General features: G+C 39.1%; 1 protein-coding gene across 2 annotated transcripts in view; it reads right to left on the bottom strand.

The window, feature by feature from the left end:
• Nucleotides 1-21,875, bottom strand: part of KIFAP3 (kinesin associated protein 3) — a 257,782-nt gene extending 235,907 nt beyond the window's left edge. For both annotated transcript variants that reach the window (XM_010594968.2, XM_010594969.3), the window contains exon 1: nucleotides 21,693-21,875. In XM_010594968.2, the coding sequence (XP_010593270.1) occupies nucleotides 21,693-21,724 (32 nt within the window). In that variant the 5' untranslated portion in view covers nucleotides 21,725-21,875. The remainder of the gene's footprint in view (nucleotides 1-21,692) is intronic.
• Nucleotides 21,876-22,095: the final 220 nt, after the last annotated feature.

Here is a 22,095-nt window from a genome sequence, read left to right as displayed (position 1 = left end):
AAGTCTTTGGATGAGCATAGGTGTTTGATTTTTAGGAGCTCCCAGTTATCTAGTTTTTCTTCTACGTTCTTTATGTTTAGTATACTGTTTACGCTATGTATTAGGGCTCCTAACGTTGTCCCTATTTTTTCTTCCATGATCTTTATCGTTTTAGATTTTATATTCAGGTCTTTGATTCATTTTGAGCTCCTTTTTGTGCATGGAGTGAGGTATGGGTCTTGTTTCATTTTTTTGCAGATGGATATCCAGTTATGCCAGCACCATTTGTTAAAAAGACTGTCTTTTCCCCATTTAACTGTTTTGGGGCCTTTGTCAAATATCAGCTGTTCATATGTGGATGGATTTATGTCTCATTCTCAATTCTGTCCCATTGGTCCAAGTATCTGTTGTTGTACCAGTACCAGGCTGTTTTGACTACTGCGGCGGTATAATAGGTTCTGAAATCAGGTGAAGTAAGGCCTCCCACTCTGTTCCTCTTTTTCAGTAATGCCTTATTTATCCGGGGCCTCTTTCCCTTCCATATGAAATTAGTGATTTGTTTCTCCACCTCATTAAAGAATGTCCTTGGGATTTGGATCGGACTTGCATTAAATGTACAGATTGTTGTTGGTAGAATAGACATTTTTATAATGTTGTCTTCCTATGCACAAGCAAGGTATGTTCTTCCACTTATGTAAGTTTCTTTTGGTTTCTTGCAAAAGCATACTGTAGTTTTCTTTGTATAAGCCTTTTACATCTCTGGTAAGATTTATTCCTAAGTATTTTATCTTCTTGGGGGCTACTGTAAATGGCATTGATTTGGTGATTTCCTCTTCGATGTTCTTTTTGTTGGTGTAGAGAAATCCAGCTGATTTTTGTATGTTTATCTTGTATCCCGATACTCTGCTGGACTCTTCTATTAGTTTCAGTAGTTTTCTGGAGGATTCTTTAGGGTTTTCTGTTTATAAGATCATGTCATCTGCAAATAGAGATACTTTTACTTCTTCCTTGCCAATCTGGATGCCCTTTATTTCTTTATGTAGCCTAATTGCTCTGGCTAGGACTTCCAGCACAATGTTGAATAAGAGTGGTGATAAAGGCATCCTTGTCTGGTTCCCAACCTCAATGGGAATGTTTTCAGGCTCTCTCCATTTAGGGTGATGTTGGCTGTTGGCTTTGTATAAATTCCCTTTATTATGTTGAGAAATTTTCCTTTTATTCCTGTTTGGCTGAGAGTTTTTATCATGAATGAGTGTTGAACTTTGTCAAATGCCTTTTCTACATCAATTGATAAAATCATGTGATTCTTTTCTTTTGTTTTATTTATGTAGTGGATTACATTGTTTTTCTAATGTTGAACCAACCCTGCATACCTGGTATGAATCGCACTTGATCATGGTGAATTATTTCTTTGATACGTTGTTGACCTTTTTTAGGATTTTGATGAATTTTTAGATTTATGGATTTATCATGAATTTATAGATTAACTAAGGCATCTATGGAAACCCTGGGCATCCCTGATTCATTTCTGACATAATGACAATGCTTCTAAAGTTTCCTCATTATGTTTAAATTATAATTTCCTTTTATTTATCTTTTGAGGTTTTTTCCTTAAATCATAAATGTACACTGAACGTCATCAAATGTTTTCTCCATTCACTGGAATGGCCATGTGTTGTTCTTTTTTGAAACCTCAATGTGCGGAGTTAAATATTAAATACATTAAACCACACTTATATTCCTGGGATAAACACAACTGGATAATGCTGTATTTTAATACACAGTTGGATTAAGTTTGCATTCTTGTTCATCAATGATATGAGCCTGCAATTTTCTTTTCTAATAATGTCTTTTTCTGGTTTTCATATAGAGATTACTCCAAAATCCTAAAACGAGTTGGGGAGTATTCTCTCTTTCCGAATTCCTTGAAAGAGTTGTGCAAAATTGGAAGCATCTGTTCCCTGAACATTTAGCAGAATTTGACTTTAACACTCTATAGGTGTAGTAGAATTTATCACCATGAGGCAGCCCCCTTGAAGTCTATCTTCTATTAATTTAGCCGCTCTAGCTTTAGTTTTGTATTTATTTATTTTTAACTTAGGTATGCCATTATATTAAAAGTACATCTTTTGTATGCAGAATATAGTTGGGTCTTGTTTTTTTTTTTTTAACCCCTTACTGATAATCTTTTAATTGGAATGTTAAGACTCGTGCTACCTGTAAAATAGTCACTAGTCACATGTTTCTATTTAAAATTAATTTTTAATAAATTACATTTTAAAAATAATTAAAAATGCACTCCTTTAGCTGCATTCACTACACTTAAAGAGGCTACTGTACAGCTAGTGGTTACTATATTGTTTAATGCAGATATAGGACACTGCCATCATGGAAGAAAGTTCTACTGCAAAGCACTGGTTTAGACCATTAACATTTCAGGTAGTAATTTACACAGCTGGATCCCAGTCTACCATTTTATTTGTTTTCTATTTGCTGCCTCTGTATTTTGCTCCTCTGTTTTCCCTTTTCCTAACAATTTTTTTGAGTATTTTAATTTTTTTTTCAAATTTCACATTAATTTGTCCATCGACTTTTAAGCTATACTTTTTAAACTGCTTTGACTGATTGTGCTTTAGGCTAACTTTCTATGACAGTGTACCTGGAGTTAATATTGTACCACGTGTATCACTTCACAAAGCTGTAGGTCCTTTAACCCCTCTTCTTGCAAATGATCCATTCTGCTATAGTCATAACATGTATTACAACTACATACATTATAAACTCCATGTGGCAATGTTATAATTTTTCCCTTAAAGTTCTATGAATTTTAAAGATATTAAGAAGGGAAAACAATCTTTTATGTTTATCCAAATATTTACAATTCTTGATGCTCTTCATAGGGATGACACCAAAATAAGTTTTGTGTTTATATTAATAAGACTCGGTAACAGAGAATTAGGTAATTCAAACTAACACTCCTACCAAGAAAATATAAAACGAAAACCAAACCAAACCCATTGCCACTGAGTCGATTCCAACTCATAGTGACCCTATAGGACAGAGTAGAACTGCCTCGTAGGGTTCCAAGGAGTAGCTGGTAGACGTGAACTGCTGACCTTTTGGTTAGCAGTTGAGTTCTTAACCACTGCGCCACGAGGGTGCCAAGAAAATATAAAAAGCCAGGGGCAAAAACATACGTGTTTGTACACATGTGCAAGTCTGTGTACGTGTGTATGTATCTGCTTGAAGACATGGCAGAGCTAATGAGGCAGAAAAAAAAAATAACACTGCCAAGATCCAGAAGAAAACAAAAATAAAGAGAGTAAGTCTAGGATTTCAGCCTGCTTTTCCCTAGAGATGTCTGCTAATTTGAGAAGAGATGGGTGACAGGCTGAGAATCTTTTAACAGCCTTGTGAGTCTAGGGACGCAAAAACTGAAGTCCAGGGTGCTCCAAAGAGCAATTGTTGTAAAGCCCCAAGCTTGGGAACAAGAAGGGTACATTCTAGGAGTAATGATGAAACAGATATAATAGGTCTCCAACAAATCTAAAAGCCCAGCTTTAAATATCTTAACCTCTAAGAGCTGATTAAGGTAACCTTGCATTTCTAATATCTCTCACCACTTATGAGAAACAAAAGATAATTACTTCTGGATAAAGACAACATCATCCTAGGCCTCAAATTATGATTTGTTTATAAATATGATATCTAATAAAATTATGAATCACAAGAGAGGAAAACAAAAATGAGTTAAAATCAAGAGAAATAACAGGCCATTGAAAGAGTACCAGGGAAACGCCGCATAACAGGCTCATCGTCACAGGATTAAAAATAATTATGCTTAATATTAAGTAATTTCACCAGAGAATAGAAAATACATTTTTAAAATTTCTAAAGGTAAAAAAATACAATAGTCAAAATTAGGAAACAAATGAACAGGCTTAACAGATAACTGAAATTATATTTTTAAAATTTATAGAGGTAAAAAAAAATACAATAGTCAAAATGAGGGAGCCAATGAATAGGCTTAACAGATTAGATATAGCTAAATGATAATTTTTTTTTTAATGACAGAATCAGTGACATGAAAAATAAATCAGAAGAAAATACCAGAATGAAACAGGAAGACAAAAGGATGAAAAAAAAAATACAATTCAGGGATACACACTGAATAGGTCTAACACATGTAATTGGAGTTACCAAAAGAGAGGTGAGAGAGAATAGGTACAGAAGCAATATATTAAAAAATTATGGCTAAGTGATATCAGTGAAAATGGTGGAGTAGGGACCTCCAGGACCATTCCACCCCAGAAACAGTGAAGGATTTGGCAAACACTGTCACAAGCCACTGTAATAGAAATCTGGAATATAATCAAAGGTTTACAGAATCCAAGTAAATGGTGAACCAGGCAGGAAAAAGGTCACCAAAACAGGGTACGATATCTTTGTGGCATTCTAACTTAACCTAATCTCATCCCCTCCCTGGCTCAGGTGTGGTCTTGAAGAAGGCAGACTGCATTCCCAGTGTGGGTATCTGGTTCCAGAGAGCAGAGAGTGGACTTTTTTCAAAGGAATTATGTTTGTTTTTTCCTGACTAAGGCTTCCCCAAAGGTATGCTGCAAGAACCTTCTCTTTGTTCACCTAACTTGGAATTCTATCAGGACAGAGTAGCTACAGAGTCCTCTAAAACAAAGAAAGCCAAAAAACAAGCCCCTGCCAATTGGGGCAAAAAATAACAGGTGCAGGAAACAATAAAACCCACTGCTGCCGAGTCAATTCTGACCCATAGCAACCCTACAGGACAGAGAAGAACTGCCCAATAGAGTTTCCAAGGAGCACCTGGTGGATTCAAATTGCCGAACTCTTAGCAGCCGTAGCACTTAACCACTACACCACCAGGGTTTCCACAGCAAACAACAGACACTCTGAAAGCCTGGAACAAAAAGCAGAGGAGTAAGATTTTGGGGGAATAAAGGATTTGAAAAGCTACCATGTATACAGTGGAATCTACAAAGCCATGCACATGCTCAAGGCAGGGCGTTTTCTCAGAAAAGACCTGAGAAGATCATAAGCCTTCACCTTTGGCTGATCTTTAGGTACAACACAAGCAGGAAATGAAAGCTAAGGCAGAGCTGTAACCGGACTGGATAAGTGTTGCAATAGAGCCATCTGCAAAGACCTGTATAATATTTTTTTTTCCTATCTTCTTTTATATTTTGAAGTGTTCAAAATGTCTGGCTTTTCAACAACAAAAAATATTACGAAGCATACAAAGAAACAAGAACGTATGGCCCTATTATGGATTGAATTGTGTGCCCTCCAAAACATATGTTGAAATCCAAACTCCTGTACTGTAAATAAGACCCTATTTGGAAATAGGGGGTTTTCTTTTGTTACGCAATGAGGTCATACCAGTATAGGGTAGATCCTAATCTACCATATTTTTACAGAAATAATGTGTGTATTATGTATTTTGTGCCAACCGTACCCTTCCCCGCTGAAGTATTTTCATAAGCATCGCACGTAGAAACGCTCCCTCAGGAACCACATACATTAGATTTACTACACAAATACTTTAAATCAATTGACTTAAATATGCTCAAAGAACTAAAAGAAGCCATGGACAAAGGACTAAAGGGAGTCAGAAAACAATTCCTCAACAAATAGAGTATCAATAAAGGTACAAATTATAAAAAGGAACCAAATAAAAATGTTGGACCTGAAAAGTACAATAACTGAAATGAAAAAATTCACTAGAGGGGTCCAACAGCAGATTTGAACAGACTAAACCAAAAAAACAAATCCACTGCCAACGAGTTGATTTCAACTCAGAGCAATCCCATAAGACACAGTAGAACTGCCCCACACGGTTTCCAAGGAGCAGCTGGTGAATTTGAGTTGCTGACCTTTTGGTTAGCAGTTGGGGTCTTAACCACTATGTCATCAGGGCAGACTAGGTCAAATGAAGTTACTCAGTCTGATAAGCAAAAAAAAGAAAGAACAAGGAAAAATTAACAGAGCCTACAAGAATCACTTTCTATCCAAATACACACAGAGTTCGAAAGCAAAGGGATGGAAAAAGATGTAGCATGGAAACAGCACACAAAAGAGAACTGAAGTGGCTATACAAATATCAGACAAAATAGGCTTGATGCCAAAAATTGTTACAAGAGACAAAAACATTATATATTGATAAAAGAGTCAATACACCTAGAAAATATAACAATTTTAAGCATGTATACATATAGCAAGAGAGACCCAAAACATATGAAACAAAAATCAACAGAACTGAAGGGAGAAATAGACAGTTCTGCAGTAACAGTTGAAGACTTCCATTTTTAGTAACAGATAGAACTAGAGAGAAGAGCAATAGGAAAATAGAGGACTTGAACTATAAACCAATTAGACCCAATAGACATATACAGAACATTCCACTCAACAATAGCAGAATACACATTCTTTTCAAGTATACACGGGACAGTGGCCAGCTAGACCATATGTTATGACACATAAAACGTCTCAAAATTTAAATGGATTGAAATCATATAAAGTATCATCTCTCATCACTTGGAATTGAAAGTGGAAGTCAATAACAGAAGGAAAACATGAAAATTCACAAATATGTGGAAATTAAGGGACTCAAACGATCAGTGGGTGGAAGAAATCACAAGGGAAATTAGAATACACTTTGAGAAGAATGAAAACAAAAACATAACATAAAAAGTTATGGGATGCAGTAAAAGCAGTGCTCAGAGGGAAATTTAGAGCTGCAAATGCCTGCGATCAAAATGAAGAAAGATACCAAATCAATAACCTAATTATATACCTTTAGAAATTAAAAGGTGGAGACAAAATAGGGAATAGAGAAAATCAAGGGTATCAAAAGTTTGTTTTTTAAACAGATCAACAAAATTGGCAAACCTTTAGGCAGTCTAAGAAAAAAGACTCAAATCACTAAAAAGAGAAGTGAAACGGAGACATTGCTACCACTTTTACTGACACAAAAAGGATTATAAGTGGATACTAACAACTATTGTACACCAGACTGGAAGCCAACATGGCACTACAGATAGGAGCACATGCCGTCCCTCCACAGCAAAGACCCGAAAAACTAAATAAAACAGAGACAAACTTTAATCCTGGAGCCCTAAATGACAAACGAAGAGATAAAGAACTCAGCCAAGCAACAAATGGAATAAGTAACTGGCAGAGAACATAGAGTGAGGAGAGATACACGCAGTAGTCTAACGCAGCACGGATTCGCCATCTTGGGACTCCTGTTGGAGATGGGTGGACAGGGAATACAGAAAAGCAGCTTCATGGAATTCCCAGTGGGAGACAAGACCCCAAACCAAACCAAACCTACTACCGTTGAGTCGATTCCAACTCATAGCGACCCTACAGGACAGAGCAGAACTGCCCCATAGAGTTTCCAAGGAGCGCCTGGCGGATTTGAACTGCCAACCTCTTGGTTAGCAGCCATAGCACTTAACCACTACGCCACCAGGAGTAAAACAACAACATACTCTTTCCCACCTCCCATCCATCTCCTCGCTGTTCAGCCTCCGCCGCTTCCCAGCTAGCTGCAATCGCTTGGCCGGCCGAGAGGTGCAGGCTCCATGCTGCTTGGAATCTCCCGGCCCACACTGAAGAGCGGAGGGCAGGGCAAACAGGAAGGCACCTTCACGGAACTGCCAGCAGGAGACAGAACACCCGGTAACCAGCAATATACGCTTTTCCAACTGCCATCCTTCTCCCCCCCGCTTGGCCTTCGCCACTTCCTTAGTGGCTGTGGTAGCTCAGCTGGCTGGGAAGTGCAGGCTCTATGCCGCCTGGATTCGTCCTGCCCACGTCAGAGATCAGCGGACAGGGACTACAGGAAAGCAGGTTCATGGAGCTCCCAGAAGGAGACAGAGCACCTGGTAAGCAGAGATACACGCTTTCCCATCCCTTGTCCTTTTTCCTTGCGCTTGGCCTCTACCGCTTCACGCTGGCCACAGTTTTTGGCTGGGAGGCAACAACTCTGTTCCATGTCCCCTGGATTTGCCCTGACCACACTGGCCAGCTCCCTCAGTGTCATTCCTTTGTTGTTAGTGTTAGTTTTTCCTATTTCTTTTGGCTTCTTCCCTGCCTCTCACCTCCCCATTCTTTCTCTCAAACACCTGGCTCCCTGTGCCATCTTTGCTGCTTCTTGAAAGGCTGTGAAGCACCACTTGACTGGGGAACTGTTTCCCCAGTCCATGCCACCACGCTCGTGGGAACCCTGGGGCATCTTTTCTTTTGCCCTGTTTTGTTTGTTTTCTTTTCCTGGGTTGGGAGCCCACTCTAGCCGAGCTGTACCGAGTGGCTTGGGAGCCACTTCCCTGGTCTTCACAGCCATGCCGGTGGGATCCCTTGGGGCATTTCTCTTCCCCCCCACTTCCCTTTTTTGTCTTTCCTCATTTCTCAGTTTCTCGTCTATCTTACCTTCTTTTCCTGACTCCTGAACACACAGTGCTGTTTGACATCTCTGCCCCTCTAGCCAGGCTGTACTGCGTGGCATGGGAGCTACTTTTTTGGTCATCGCAGCCACACCAGTGGGATTCCTGGGGGCTTTGCCGTTCTTTTTTTTCCCTAATTTTTATTTCTTTTTCTGTTTTACTTTTTTCTTCTTATTTTTCTACAACTCTCAGCTTCTTGTTTCTCCACTCCAATGGCAAGCTCCTTAACACTCTTATTTGTTTGCTTTGCTCCTGTTTATCCCTTCTCTCTCTCTTACTTCCGACACCCATCTTACCTCCACAAATTACAACCCCCCCCCCCCACATACCTGCATCGTGCACTGAATATCACACCCCCAAGCAGGACAGGCACAGCCTACTGGAACCTACCCTGTACTGACTCCCAGCCCACCCTGTTGGCCCTAGTATGAGCCACAAACAACCCATCCCAACCCCTCCCCTTCAGCTGGACCTGCCCTGCTGCACCATAACTGAACGACTGACCCTGCCCATTGGACAAGGAGGTGAAAAGTATCATTCCCACAGAAGAGCAAACAACAAAGAACACACAGCCCACCTGCTCAGACATAACCAAATAAAAAAGCAAGACAAAACAAACAAATCTACAATCAATAAACGAAGAAAATAACTACTTAATGTCCTGAAGACAGCAGACAATATCATAACATATTAAAAAGCAGGACAGAATGGTCCCAGAAGGCATTCTAAAAAAAACACCAAGTGACTTTCCAGTAGAAGAAAGGGCACTAAAATGGCCTGATAGGGAATTCAAATGTTTAACATTCAGAGCTATCCAATAGTTGAAGCAAAAATCAAACAAAAATAAGGAAAAAAATAGACGAATTCATGTAAAAGGCAAATTCATGGGAAACACAGACCAAAAAAAAAAAAAATAGAAGAATTTTAGAACTTATACCACCACAGTAGTCAAAATAGCCCGGTACTGGTACAACAACAGATACATGGACCAATGAAACAGAATTGAGAATCCGGACATAAATCCATCCACATATGAACAGCTGATACTTGACAAAGGCTCAAAGTCAGTTAAATGGGGAAAAGACAGTCTCTTTAACAAATGGTGTTTCCATATCTGCAAAAAAATGAAACAAGGCCCACACCTCACAACATGCACAAAAACTAACTCAACAGGGATCAAAGACCTAAATATAAAATCTAAAACAATAGAGATCCTGGAAGAAAAACCAGGGACAATGCTAGGAGCCCTAATACATGTCATAAACAGTATACAAAACATTACTAACAATGCACAAACACCAGAAGAGAAACCAGATTAACTGGGAGCTCCTAAAACTCAAACACCTCTGCTCATCCAAAAACTTCACCAAAAGAGTAAAAAGACTACCCACAGACTGGGAAAAAGTTTTTAGCTATGACATTTCCGATCAGCAATCTAATCTCTAAAATGTACATGATACCGCAAAAACTCAACAACAAAAAGACAAACAACCTGATTAAAAAATGGGCAAAGGATATGAACAGGCACTTCACTAAAAAAGATATTCAGGTAGCCAACAGACACATGAAGAAATGCTCACGATCATTAGCCATTAGAGAGATGCAAATCAAAACTACAATGAGATTCCATCTCACTCCAACAAGGCTGGCATTAATCCAAAAACACAAAATAATAAGTGTCGGAGAGGTTGTGGAGAGACTGGAACACTTATATGCTGCTGGTGGGAATGGAAAATGGTACAACCACTTTTGGAATTGATTTAGCACTTCCCTAAAAAGCTAGAAATAGAACTACTATACGATCCAGCAATCCCCCTCCTTGGACTATATCCTAGAGAAATAAGAGCCCTTACACAAACAGATATATGCACACCCATGTTCACTGCAGCACTGTTTACAATAGCAAAAGATGGAAGCAACCAAGGTACCCACCAAAGGATGAATGGATAAATAAATTATGGCATATTCACACAATGGAATACTATGCATCGATAATGAACAATGATAAATCTGTGAAACATTTCATAACATGGAAGCATCTGGAAGGCATTATGCTGAGTGAAATTCACCAGTTACAAAAGGACAGAAATTGGATGAGACCACCATTATAAGAACTTGAGAAACAGTTTAAACAGAGAAGAAAATATTCTTTGATGGTTATAAGAGTGGGGAGGGAGTACTAATTAGATAGTACGCAAGAACAATTTTAGGTGAAGGGAAAGACAACACGCAATACAGGAGAGGTCAGCACAACTGGAGTATACCAAAAGCAGTTTCCTGAATAAACACAACTCTCTTGGTAAAATAGAACATCCAGAAAGAAACTGAACAAATACACAAAAGAGCTAAAAGGTACGGTCAGCCACCCTGACCTCATAAATAGAACACGCCACCCAACAGCTGCAAAGTACACATTCTTTTCCAACGCACATGGAACGTTCTCTAAAATAGACCACATCTTAGGCCACAGAGCAACCCTCAATAAAATCCAAAACACTGAGATAATACAAAGTATCCCTTCTGACCACAATGCCATCCAAGTAGCAATGAACAACAGGAAGAGCAAGGAAAAAAAAAAAAACAATTACATGGACACTAAATAACACCCTGCTTAAAAACCACTGGGTAATAGCAGAAATCAGAGATGGAATAAAAAAATTCCTAGAAATCAAATGAGAATGAAAACACATCATACCAAAACATTTGGGACACAGCAAAGGCAGTCTTCAGAGGTCAAGTTATAGCAATAGATGCACATATAAAAAAAGAAGGGACAAAATCAAAATATTAGCTACATAACTCGAACAAATTGAAAGAGAACAGTGAAAAAAGTACACAGCTACCAGAAGGAAAAAATAAAGATCAGAGCAGAAATAAATGAAACACAGAATAGAAAAACAATAGAAAAAATAACAAAATCAAAAGCTGGTTCATTGAAAGGATCGACAAAATTGACAAACCACTGGCCAAACTGACAAAAGAAAAATGGGAGAGGACACAAATAACCCAAATAAGAAATGAAATGGGGAACATTACAACAGACCCAGCTGAAACAAAAAGGATCTCCAACAAATTTGAAAACCTAGAAGAAATGGACAAATTTCTGGAAATACACTACCTACTCAAACTAACACAAAATGATGTTGAAAATCTGAATGGACCCATAACAAGAGAAAAGATTGAAAAGGTTAAAAAAAAAAAACAAAAAAAAACTCCCAACAATAAAAAGCCTCAGCCCAGATGGCTCCACGGAGAATTCTACCAAACAATCCAAGAAGAGCTTACACCAGTACTACTCAAACTATTTTGGAACACAGAAAAGAAAGTGATACTTCTGAATTCATTCTATGAAGCCAGCATATAACCCTGATACCAAAAACAGGCAAAGACACCACAAAAAAAAGTACAGATCAGTATCTCTCATGAATATAGATGCAAAAATTCTCACCAAAATTCTAGTCAATAGAATTCAGCATCATATCAAAAATATTACATACCATGACCAAGCAGGATTCATACCAGGTATGTGAAGATGGTTCAACATTAGAAAATCAATTAACGTAATCCACCACATAAATAAAACAAAAGAATCACATGATCATCTCAACTGACACAGAAAAGGCATTTGACAAAGTCCAACACGCATTCCTGATAAAAACTCTCAATAAAATAGGTATAAAAGGGAAATTTCTCAACGTAATAAACAGCATCGATGCCAAACCAATAGCCAACATCATCCTTAATAGAGAGAGGCTGAAAACATTCCCCTTGGGAACAGGAACAAGACAAGGATGCTTTTTATCAGCACTCCTATTTAACATTGTGCTGGTTTTTTGGAAGTCCTAGCTAGTGCGATAAGGCAAGAAAAGGAAATAAAGGGCATTCAAATTGGTAACTGTCTAAGTCATCTAGTGCTGCCATAACAAAAATACCACAAGTGTGGCTTTAACAAAGAGAAATTTATCTTCTCACAGTCTAGTAGGTTACAAGTCCAAATTCAGGGTGTCGGTTCACAGTCTAGTAGGTTACAAGTCCAAACTTCGGGCGTTGGCTCCAGGGGAAGGCTTCCTCTCTCTGTGAGTTCTGGAGGAAGGTCCTTGTCCTCAATCTTCCCTTGGTCGAAGAGCTTCTCAGGTGCAGGGACCCCATGTCCAAAGGGTGCACCCTGCTCCTGGCGCTCCTTTCTTGGTGGCATGAGGTTCCCAATTCTCTGCTTTCTTCTTTCCTTCTATCTCTTAAAAGATAAAAGGTGGTGCAGGCCACACCCCAGGGAAACTCCCTTTATGTTGGATCAGAGAGGTGACCTGAGTAAGGGTGGTATCATAATCCCACCCTAGTCCCCTTAACATAAAATTACAATCACAAAATGGAGGACAACCACACAGTACTGGGAATCATGGCCTAACCGAGTTGACACACACATTTTTGGGGGGAACATAATTCAGTCCATGACAGTAATGAAGAAGGTAAACAGTCCCTATTTGCAGATGGTATGATACTATACATAGAAAACTTAAGACTCCATGAGAAAACAACTGAAAGTAATTGAAAGATTCAGCAGAGTAGCAAGATACAAGCTAGACATACAAAAATCAGCTGGATTCCTATACACCAATAAAGACAACGATGAAAAGGAAATCAGGGAAACAATACCATTTATAATAGTCCCCAAAAAACATAAAATACTTACGAATAAATCTAACCAGGGACGTAAAAGACCTATGCAAAGAAAACTACAAAATACTACTGCAAGAAAATAAAAGAGATCTACATAAATAGAAAAACATAACATGCTCATGGATAGGAAGACTCAACATTGTGAAAATGACAATTCTACCCAAAGGAATTCACAAATACAATGCAATCACGGCTCAAATACTAACAACGTTCTTTAAAGATTTGGACAAACTAACCGGTAACTTTTTAAGAAAAGGGAAGAAGCCCTGGATAAGTAAAACACTACCGAAGAAGAAGACAGAGTAGGAGGACTCACACTACCTGACCTCAGAACCTACTATACAGCTGTGGTAGTCAGAACACCCTGGTAGTGGTACAACAACAGATACATTGACCAATGGAATAGAACTGAGAACCCAGATATAATTCATCCACCTGTGGTCACCTGATTTTCAACGAGAGCCCAAAGTCCATCGAGTGGGGAAAACACAGTCTTTTTAACAAATGGTCCTGGTAAAACTAGATGTCCATCTGCAAAAAAGTGAAACAGGACCCACACCTCACACCATATACAAAAACTAACTCCAAATGGATCAAGGACCTGAATATAAAGCCAAAAACTATAAAGTTCATAGAAGAAAAAACAGGATCAATGCTAGAGGCCCTAATGCACAACATTAACAGGATACAAACCAAACCTTAAACAAAACACACACTCCAGAAGACAAGCTACATAAGAGGGATCTTCTAAAAATCAAAACTTACGCTCATCAAAATACTTCACCAAAAGAGTAAAAAGAGAAACTACAGACTGGGGAAAAAATTTCTGGCTATTACAGATTAGACAAAGGTGTAATCTCTAAAATCTACAGGAAAATCCAACACCTCTACAACAAAAAGACAAATAATCCAATTAAAAAATGGGCAAAGGAAATGAACAGACACTTCACCAAAGAAGACATTCAAGTGGCCAACAGACGCATGAGGAAATGAATGTGATCACTAACCATTAGAGAAATGCAAATCAAAACCACAATGAGATACCATCTCACCCCAGCATTACTGGTACGGATCAAAAAAAAAACAGGAAATAACAAATGTTAGATTGGCTGTGGGGAGACTGGAACTCTTATGCAGTGTTGGTGGGAATGCAAAATGGTACAACCATTTTGCGGAATGATACGATGCTTCCTTAAAAAGCTAGAAATAGGAATACCATATGATCCAGCAATTCCACTCCTAGGAATATATTGTAGAGAAATAAGAGTTGTCATACAAATAGACATATATACACCCATGTTCATTACAGAATTTTTCACAATAGCAAAAAGATGGAGACAACCTAGACGCCCATCAACGGATTAATGGATAAACAAACTATGGTACATACACGCAATGGGATACTACGAAATGACAAAGAACGATGAATCTGCAAAGCATCTCATAACATGCATGAATCTGGAGGGCACTATGCTGAGTGAAATAAGTCAATCACAAAAGGACAAATATTGTATGAGACCACTACTATAAAAACTCATGAAAAGCTTTATATACAAAATGAAACAATCTTTGATGGTTATGAGGGAGGGAAGGGATGGAGATAGAAAACCACTAAATAGACAATAGATAAGTGGTAACTTTGGTGAAGGATAAGACAGTACACAATACTGGGAAAGCCACACAACTTGTATAAGGCAAGGTCATGGAAGTTCCATAAACACATCCAAATTCCCTGAGGGATGGAATTGCTGGGTGGAGGCCTTTGGCCCTTCATCCAAAGGTTAGACAGGCCCATAAAACAAAATGAGACTAAAGGGCACACCAGCCCAGAAGGAAAGGACTAGATGGCAGGGGTGGACAGGACAGCTGGTAATAGGGAACCCAAGGTCAAGAAGGGAGAGTGTTGACATGTCGTGGGGTTGTTAACCAATGTCATAAAACAATATGTGTACTAAGTGTTTAATGAGAAACTATTTTGTTCTGTAAACCTTCATCTAAACTATAATAGTAATAAAAAAAAGCCAGAGACAAAAAAAAAAAGACCAGACTCACTGGCCTGCCAGAGACTGGAAAATCCCAACAGTATGACCCCTGGAAACCCTTTTAGCTCACTAATGAAGTCACTCTTGAAGTTTACCTTTCAGCCAAAGATAGATAGGCTCAAAAATCAAAACGAGACTAAAGAGGCACACCAGTACGGGGCAAGTACTAGAAGGCAGGAGGAGACAGGAAAGCTGGTTATAAGGAACCCAAGGTCGAGAATGGAGAGTGTTGACATGTCGTAGGGTTGGTAACCAATGTCACAAAACGATATGGGTACTAATTTTTTAATAAGAAGTTAGTTTTTTCTGTAAACCGTCATCTAAATTACTATAATACAAAATAAAGTTAAAGATGGCACTGGGTTTTTTTTTTTTTAATTAAATTAAAAAAAATTGTACACCAACAAATTAGATAACCTAGATAAAATTACAGATAACATTGCAGATAGCCGGAAATCTGGAACACCTAACTGTGCCCATGAGGAATCTGTACATGGATCAAGAGGCAGTAGTTTGAGCAGAACCAGGGGATACTGTATGGTTTAAAGTCAGGAAAGGTGTGTGTCAGGGTTGTATCCTTTCACCATACCCATTCAATCTGTATGCTGAGCAAATAATCCAAGAAGCTGGACTATATGAAGAATGGGGCATCGGGGTTCCAGGAAGACTCATTAACAACCTGCACTATACAGATTGTTATGCAACCTTGCTTACTGAAAGTGAACACGACTTGAAGCACTTACTGATTAAGATCAAAGACCACACCCTTCAGTATGGATTACACCTCAACATAAAACAAAAATCCTCACAACTGGACCAAAAGGCAACATCATGATAAATGGAGAAAAGATTGAGGTTGTCAAGGATTTCATTTTACTTGGATCCATAATCAACACCCATGGAAGCAGCAGTCAAGAAATCAAAAGATGCATTGAATTGGGCAAATGGCTGCAAAAGACCTCTTTAAAGTATTGAAAAGCAAAGATGTCACCTTGAGGACTAAGGGGTGCCTGCCCCAAGGCATGGTGTTTTCACTTGCCTCATATGCATGTGAAAGCTGGACAATGAAGATGGAAGACTGAAGAAGAAATGATGCCTTTGCATTGTGGTATTGAGGAAGAGTACTGAACATACTATGGACTGCCAAAAGAATGAACAAATCTGTCTTGGAAGAATACAACCAGAATGCTCCTAAGAAGCAAGGATGGCAAGACTGCATCTACATCCTTTGGACATGTTATCAGAGGGGATCAGTTCCTGGAGAAGGACATCATGCTTGGTAGAAGGTCAGTGAAAAATAGCAAGACCCTCAATGAGATGGACTGACACAGTGGCTGCAACAATGGGCTCAAGCATAGCAACAACTGTAAGGATGGCACAGGACCCGGCTGTATTTCGTTCTGTTGTGCAAAAGGTTGCTACGAGTTGGAACTGACTTGACGGCAGCTAACAACAACAGACAAAATGAACCAATTCCTAGAAACACACAAACTACCAAAAGTGACTCAAAAAGAAATAGAAAATTGGAATAGACTTGTAACAAGTAAAAAGGTGGAATCAGTGACCAAAAAACCTCTTAACAAAGGAAACCCAGGACCAGATTACTTCACAGGTGAATTCTACCAAATACTTACAGATGAATTAACACTAATTCTTCTGAAACTCTTCCAAAACAGAAGGAAACACTTCCTAACTTATTCTGAGGCTAGCATTACCCTGATACCAAAAAAAGGAAAAGACACGACAGACCAAAATCCCTCAAGAATACAGATATAAAAATCCTCAACAAAATACTAACAAACCAAATACAGAAGCATATTAAAAGGCTTATACCTCACAGAACAAGTGAGATTTATCCCAGGGATACAAGGGTGGTACAACATAACAAAATCAATCAATGTGACACATATTAAGAGAACAGAGGAAATAACGCCACATGATTATTCCAATTCATGCAGAAAAAGTATTTGACAAAATCCAGAACCTTTCATGACAAGACATTCAATAAACCAGGAACAGAAGGGAACTTCTTTAACGTGATAAAAGACATACACGAAAAATCCACAGGTGACATCATATTCAACGCCAAAAGACTGAAAGCTTTTCCCTTAAGATTAGGAACAAGACAAAGATGTCTGTTTTTACCATTTCTACCCAACATTGTACTGGAAGTTCAACTAGGCAAGAAAAAGAAATAAAAGGCATCTGAATTGGAGAGGATGAAGTAATCCTATGTCTACTCATAGATGACACGGCCTTCTGTGCAGAAATTCCTAAAGAGCCCACGAAAACAACAACCAAAAAAAGCTGTTAGGGCTAATAAGCAAATTCAATAACATTTCAGGATACAAGACAAACACATAAAAATCAGTTTTTTTCTATGGACTACCAATGAACAATTCAAAAAGGAAATTAAAAAAACAATTCCACTGACAATAATATGAAAAGTAATAATAAAAAAAATAGGCATATATTTAACCAAGAAGGTAGAACGCCTGTACAATGAAAACTACAAAATACTGCCGAAAGAAATTAATGAAGGCTTAAATAAACTGAAAGACATCTGGTATCCATGGATCGGAAGACTTAATCTTGTTTGGAGGACGATATTCCCCAAAGTGACCTACAGATTCAATGCGATCTCCATCAAAATTCCAACAGTCTTACTGCAGAAATGGAAAAGCTGACCCTAAATTCATATGAAAATACGAGGGGCCCTGAATAGCCAAAACAATCTTGAAAAAGTTGGAGGATTCAAACTTCCCAATTTCTAACTTACTAGAAAGCTATGGAAAAAAAAAAAAAAAAACCAGACCTGTTGCCCTCAAGTTGATTCTGACTCACAGCAACCCTGTATAGGACAGAGTAGAACTGCCCCATAGGGTCTCCAAAGAATGGCCGGTGCATTTGAACAGTTGACCTTTTGTTTAGCAGCCGAGTTCTTAACCTTAGCGCCACTAGGGCTCCACTACAAAGCTATAGTAAACAAAAAAGTGTGGTACTGGCACAAGGACAGACAAATAGATCAATGGAATTGAATTGAGAGTTCAGAAATAAACTCATACACCCATGGTCAACTGATTTTCAGCAACAGTGACAAGACTATTTAGGGGTGAAAGAACAGTCTGTTCAACAAATGGTGCTGGGACAGATAGATATCCACATGTAAAAGAATCAAGTTGGAGCCTTATCCTCACAGCATACATAAAAATGAACAATAAATGAATGAAAGACCTAAATTTAAGAGCTACAACTATAAAACACTTAGCAGAAAACAAAAAGACAATTCTTCATGACCTTGGAATAGGCAATGGCTTCTTAAATATGGCACCAAAAGCACAAGCAAGAAAAGGAAATAAATAAATAAATAAACTGGACTGCCCAGGACTGCATTAGTCAAACGTTTAATTTTAAAGGACCTGCGGATCTACACTATATTCTCCAGCTTAGTCATTATCTATAAAAACAAGATTATTTCGGTCCTTATTATCTTTCAATGCTTGCAAAAGTGGGTGAAGAAAAGACCTACTACTTATTGGACCCCCTCAAGACCTGAAAATTTTCAATTGGTAAGAAATTTCTACCAGTCACAGTATTTTATAGAGTCAAGCAGAAAGATACAAAAACTGTGAAAATCATACTCTAGCACCCACCCACTAAACTATAAATCATGTTCCTTCCTCTTCTCCATATCTTCCCTTGAATCATCCCTCAAAACTTCCTGTTCTTCTTATTTTAGTGAATGATAATACCATCTAAACTAATTTTAAGCTAATTAACAAGCCTGGGAATCATCCTTGATTCCTTCTTTACCTCCTCTGCCGTAGCTAATCAATAATTAAGTTAAAAACATATGCCCTCGTAAAAATCTATCAATTTCTCTTCATTCTCACTGCTATTAGTTTGTTGTTAGCTGCCAGCTGAGTCAGCCCCCACTCATGGTGACCCTACACACAACAGAGCAAAACTCATCATTTTAAGCAAGTGTAAAAAAAAAAAAAAAAAAAGTCACTGGCTGTATAACTACCTATTAGTTTGCATATCTCACTGAGGATAGGAACTAAGTCTATTTATTTAGTCATTTCCCCAATATCTTATACCAATAGCCTATTTTCCCCAGTATCTTAGAACAATACTAAATGTTTAACTAAACAATACATTTAGTATTGTTCTAAGGTCCTAGGGAAATGACTAAATAAATAGACTACTGGTATTTATTCAGTTTTTTATGGAGTCAAAACACTAACTAGTAGCAGAACAAAAAATGAAAACCAAGATTTTTGATTCTATAATCCATTACACATGTAAACATACACAAGTATTACATATGGAGACATACATAAAAAGACTAGAAGTTTCTTAGCAATAGCAGCTACAGTAAAACCACTGAAATTAATTAAAATTGGACCAAATCAATTAGATGAAAAACATACAGCTGTCTTATTAAAAACAAACTATAAAAGTCAAAATCATTCCAAAAGGAACATATGTAATCATTAACAAAAAATCAATAATTAAAATGGAAGGTTTTGCCAGACATCCTAAACCTTTCCCATCAGGCATGTACAAGTCTGTCGGCTGCATACTTCTAATCTGAAAGAAAGCAATACGAACTTTTTATTCTTTATATTATCAACATTAGACAGAATTGAGAAGTGCATCTTTCAACCTTGCCAGATTCTGATTTCGTCTTACTGCAAACATTACAGAGCTGGTTCAATTTTATTTTTTGAACTTTAGCTAATATGGCTTTAAAGGTAAGCAACGGAGCCCTGGTGGCGCACCGGTTAAGTAATATGCAGCAGTTCAAATCCACCAGCTGCTCCTTGGAAACCCTATGGGGCAGTTGTACTCTGTCCTCGAGGCTGATAATTACAAATCGCAGTATGCCTAAGGGTCCGTACCAAAAACCCAACCAAACTCGTCACCGTCAAATGGATTCCAACCCACAGCAACCCTACAGGACAGAGCAGAACTGACCCATACAGTTTCCAAGCAGCGCCTGGTGGATTCCAACTGCTGACCTTTTGGTTAGCAACTGTAGCACTTAACCACTACGTCCACCAGGGTTTCCTAATAATGCGACAGTAATCCCATGAAAAACTACTTCTGGCACAACTATATGAAAATCAGGTGACTGAATATGTAGTATTATAATGGCTCTTTGCTCTAAAACAATCTAGAATTTAGAGTTGAAAGGTAAAGAATTTATCTTCTCCCTAAATGTTTCAATCAAAGTATTCTAAAAGATCAATGTAAGCAAAATTCAGCTAGGAAATCAATACTGAGTATATACTTGTTATGACTAAATATTCACTATTTTTCTTTTTACTGTTAAAGCCTATTTGTCACTTTCAGGTATTGTAACGTAAGTGAGAAAGGTAGGTAACTTTATGCCTCACTCCTGCAAAGACAATGCAGTTGATATTTTTTACAAACTGTTTGAATCCTGCTTTAAGCTTCTCTTGATGGCACTGGGGGTCGGGTTTGATGCGCGGAAGAGTCTTCTGTGATGATCAGAGCCCCGCCAAGCCAGGATAAACACAGTCACTAAAAGTACATAATGACTTGAAATAACACCACCACCTGACATGCGTGTTTTATCTTTTAAAAGGATTTTCATATTTGGTCCTTAAATCACTCAAAAGGTAGTACGTGCCCCATTTTCAGAAGAGGAAACTGTATCCAAAGGACACCAGTGACATTCCTAGGATATTTACTGAATCAGTGGCAGGGACTTAACTAAAAATGGAGAATTATCTGTTAGATCATTGCAAAGTCTTGGTCCAGTGATGAGCACCCTTTTCACCAGGGTTGAGCTGATGTCTGACAGAAGTCAAATAATCCCAAGAGATTGCAATTTCCTTTAAAGGGTAACTGATAATACAAATGCTTTTAGACTATAGAAATTACGGCCTGTTCCACGTCAATCTCCTAAACAAAAAAAAAAAGCTCTTGGTAATTATGAACCTTTTTTTTCTACAAAAATTACATTGTATGTATGGCAGTAAAATGGATGAGAAAAGCAGAAAATAGGCTGGAAAACAGGATCTCAGAACAGCCTCCTTATAAAATAAAAGCCACCCCCTATTTCTTCGTCAAAGGAAAGCTCACGGCAGTGAACCCCAAACTAGAGACAGAAAGCGGAGGCGCCAGAAGCCTTCATTTCCATGCTCCCACGGATTTATTTATTAGGGAGAAATGAAGGATCAGGGCGAGGTAAAAAACAAAGGACGCGGTTTACGCCACCCCTCCCCACAATTAGCAAGGAAACCATCAGTGCGGCCCGCGCCCCGCCTAGCCAGGTAAGAGGCTCCAGATCCTTGCACCCCGAAAGGGCACTCTGCTTTTTCCCGAGTCACCTTTTGCTCCCCTTGCAATGACTTCTTTCCCTGCCTCCCTCCCTCATCTCTAAGCTTCTAGCTTCGCGCAAACCCTCTACCATCACTGCCAACCCCGTAACATCCTGAGGGCCCGGCGGGGAGGGCCGCGCAGAGCCTTGGGGAGTCGTCACCTTTTGAGGTATCTGGCGTCCTCCCCTTGCATGGCGGCGGCGGCGGCGGCGTGGAGGGGCAGGTGGGGTTATCTCTGGGAGGCAGGCAGGCCTAGTTCCGGGGACGGTGGCCAAGGTACCCCCACGCCCAAAGGCGATGACAGTCGGGGCCTGCAAGGCGGGGCGGCGGCGGCACTGCGGTTACCACGGTGAGGCCGCCGGCTCCTCCCCCAGCTCCTGGGCTCCGAAACGCTGGAGCCGCCCACAGCCGCCTCGGCCAGGCCCGCCGCACAGCGCATGCGCCTGTCGGGCAGCCCAGTGTGCGCAGGCTCAGTGGGCGACGCGGGCCCTGAGACGGAGTCGGCGCGCCAGGGCGCGGAGCGTCAAGGTTATGATTCGGGTTTAGCCTTCTGCGCTATAGGAG

Source organism: Loxodonta africana, chromosome 3 (assembly GCF_030014295.1).
Source record: "Loxodonta africana isolate mLoxAfr1 chromosome 3, mLoxAfr1.hap2, whole genome shotgun sequence".
Taxonomy (NCBI): Eukaryota; Metazoa; Chordata; class Mammalia; order Proboscidea; family Elephantidae; genus Loxodonta; species Loxodonta africana.
Note: the sequence above shows the minus strand (reverse complement) of the source record. Positions and strands in the feature narration are given on the sequence as shown.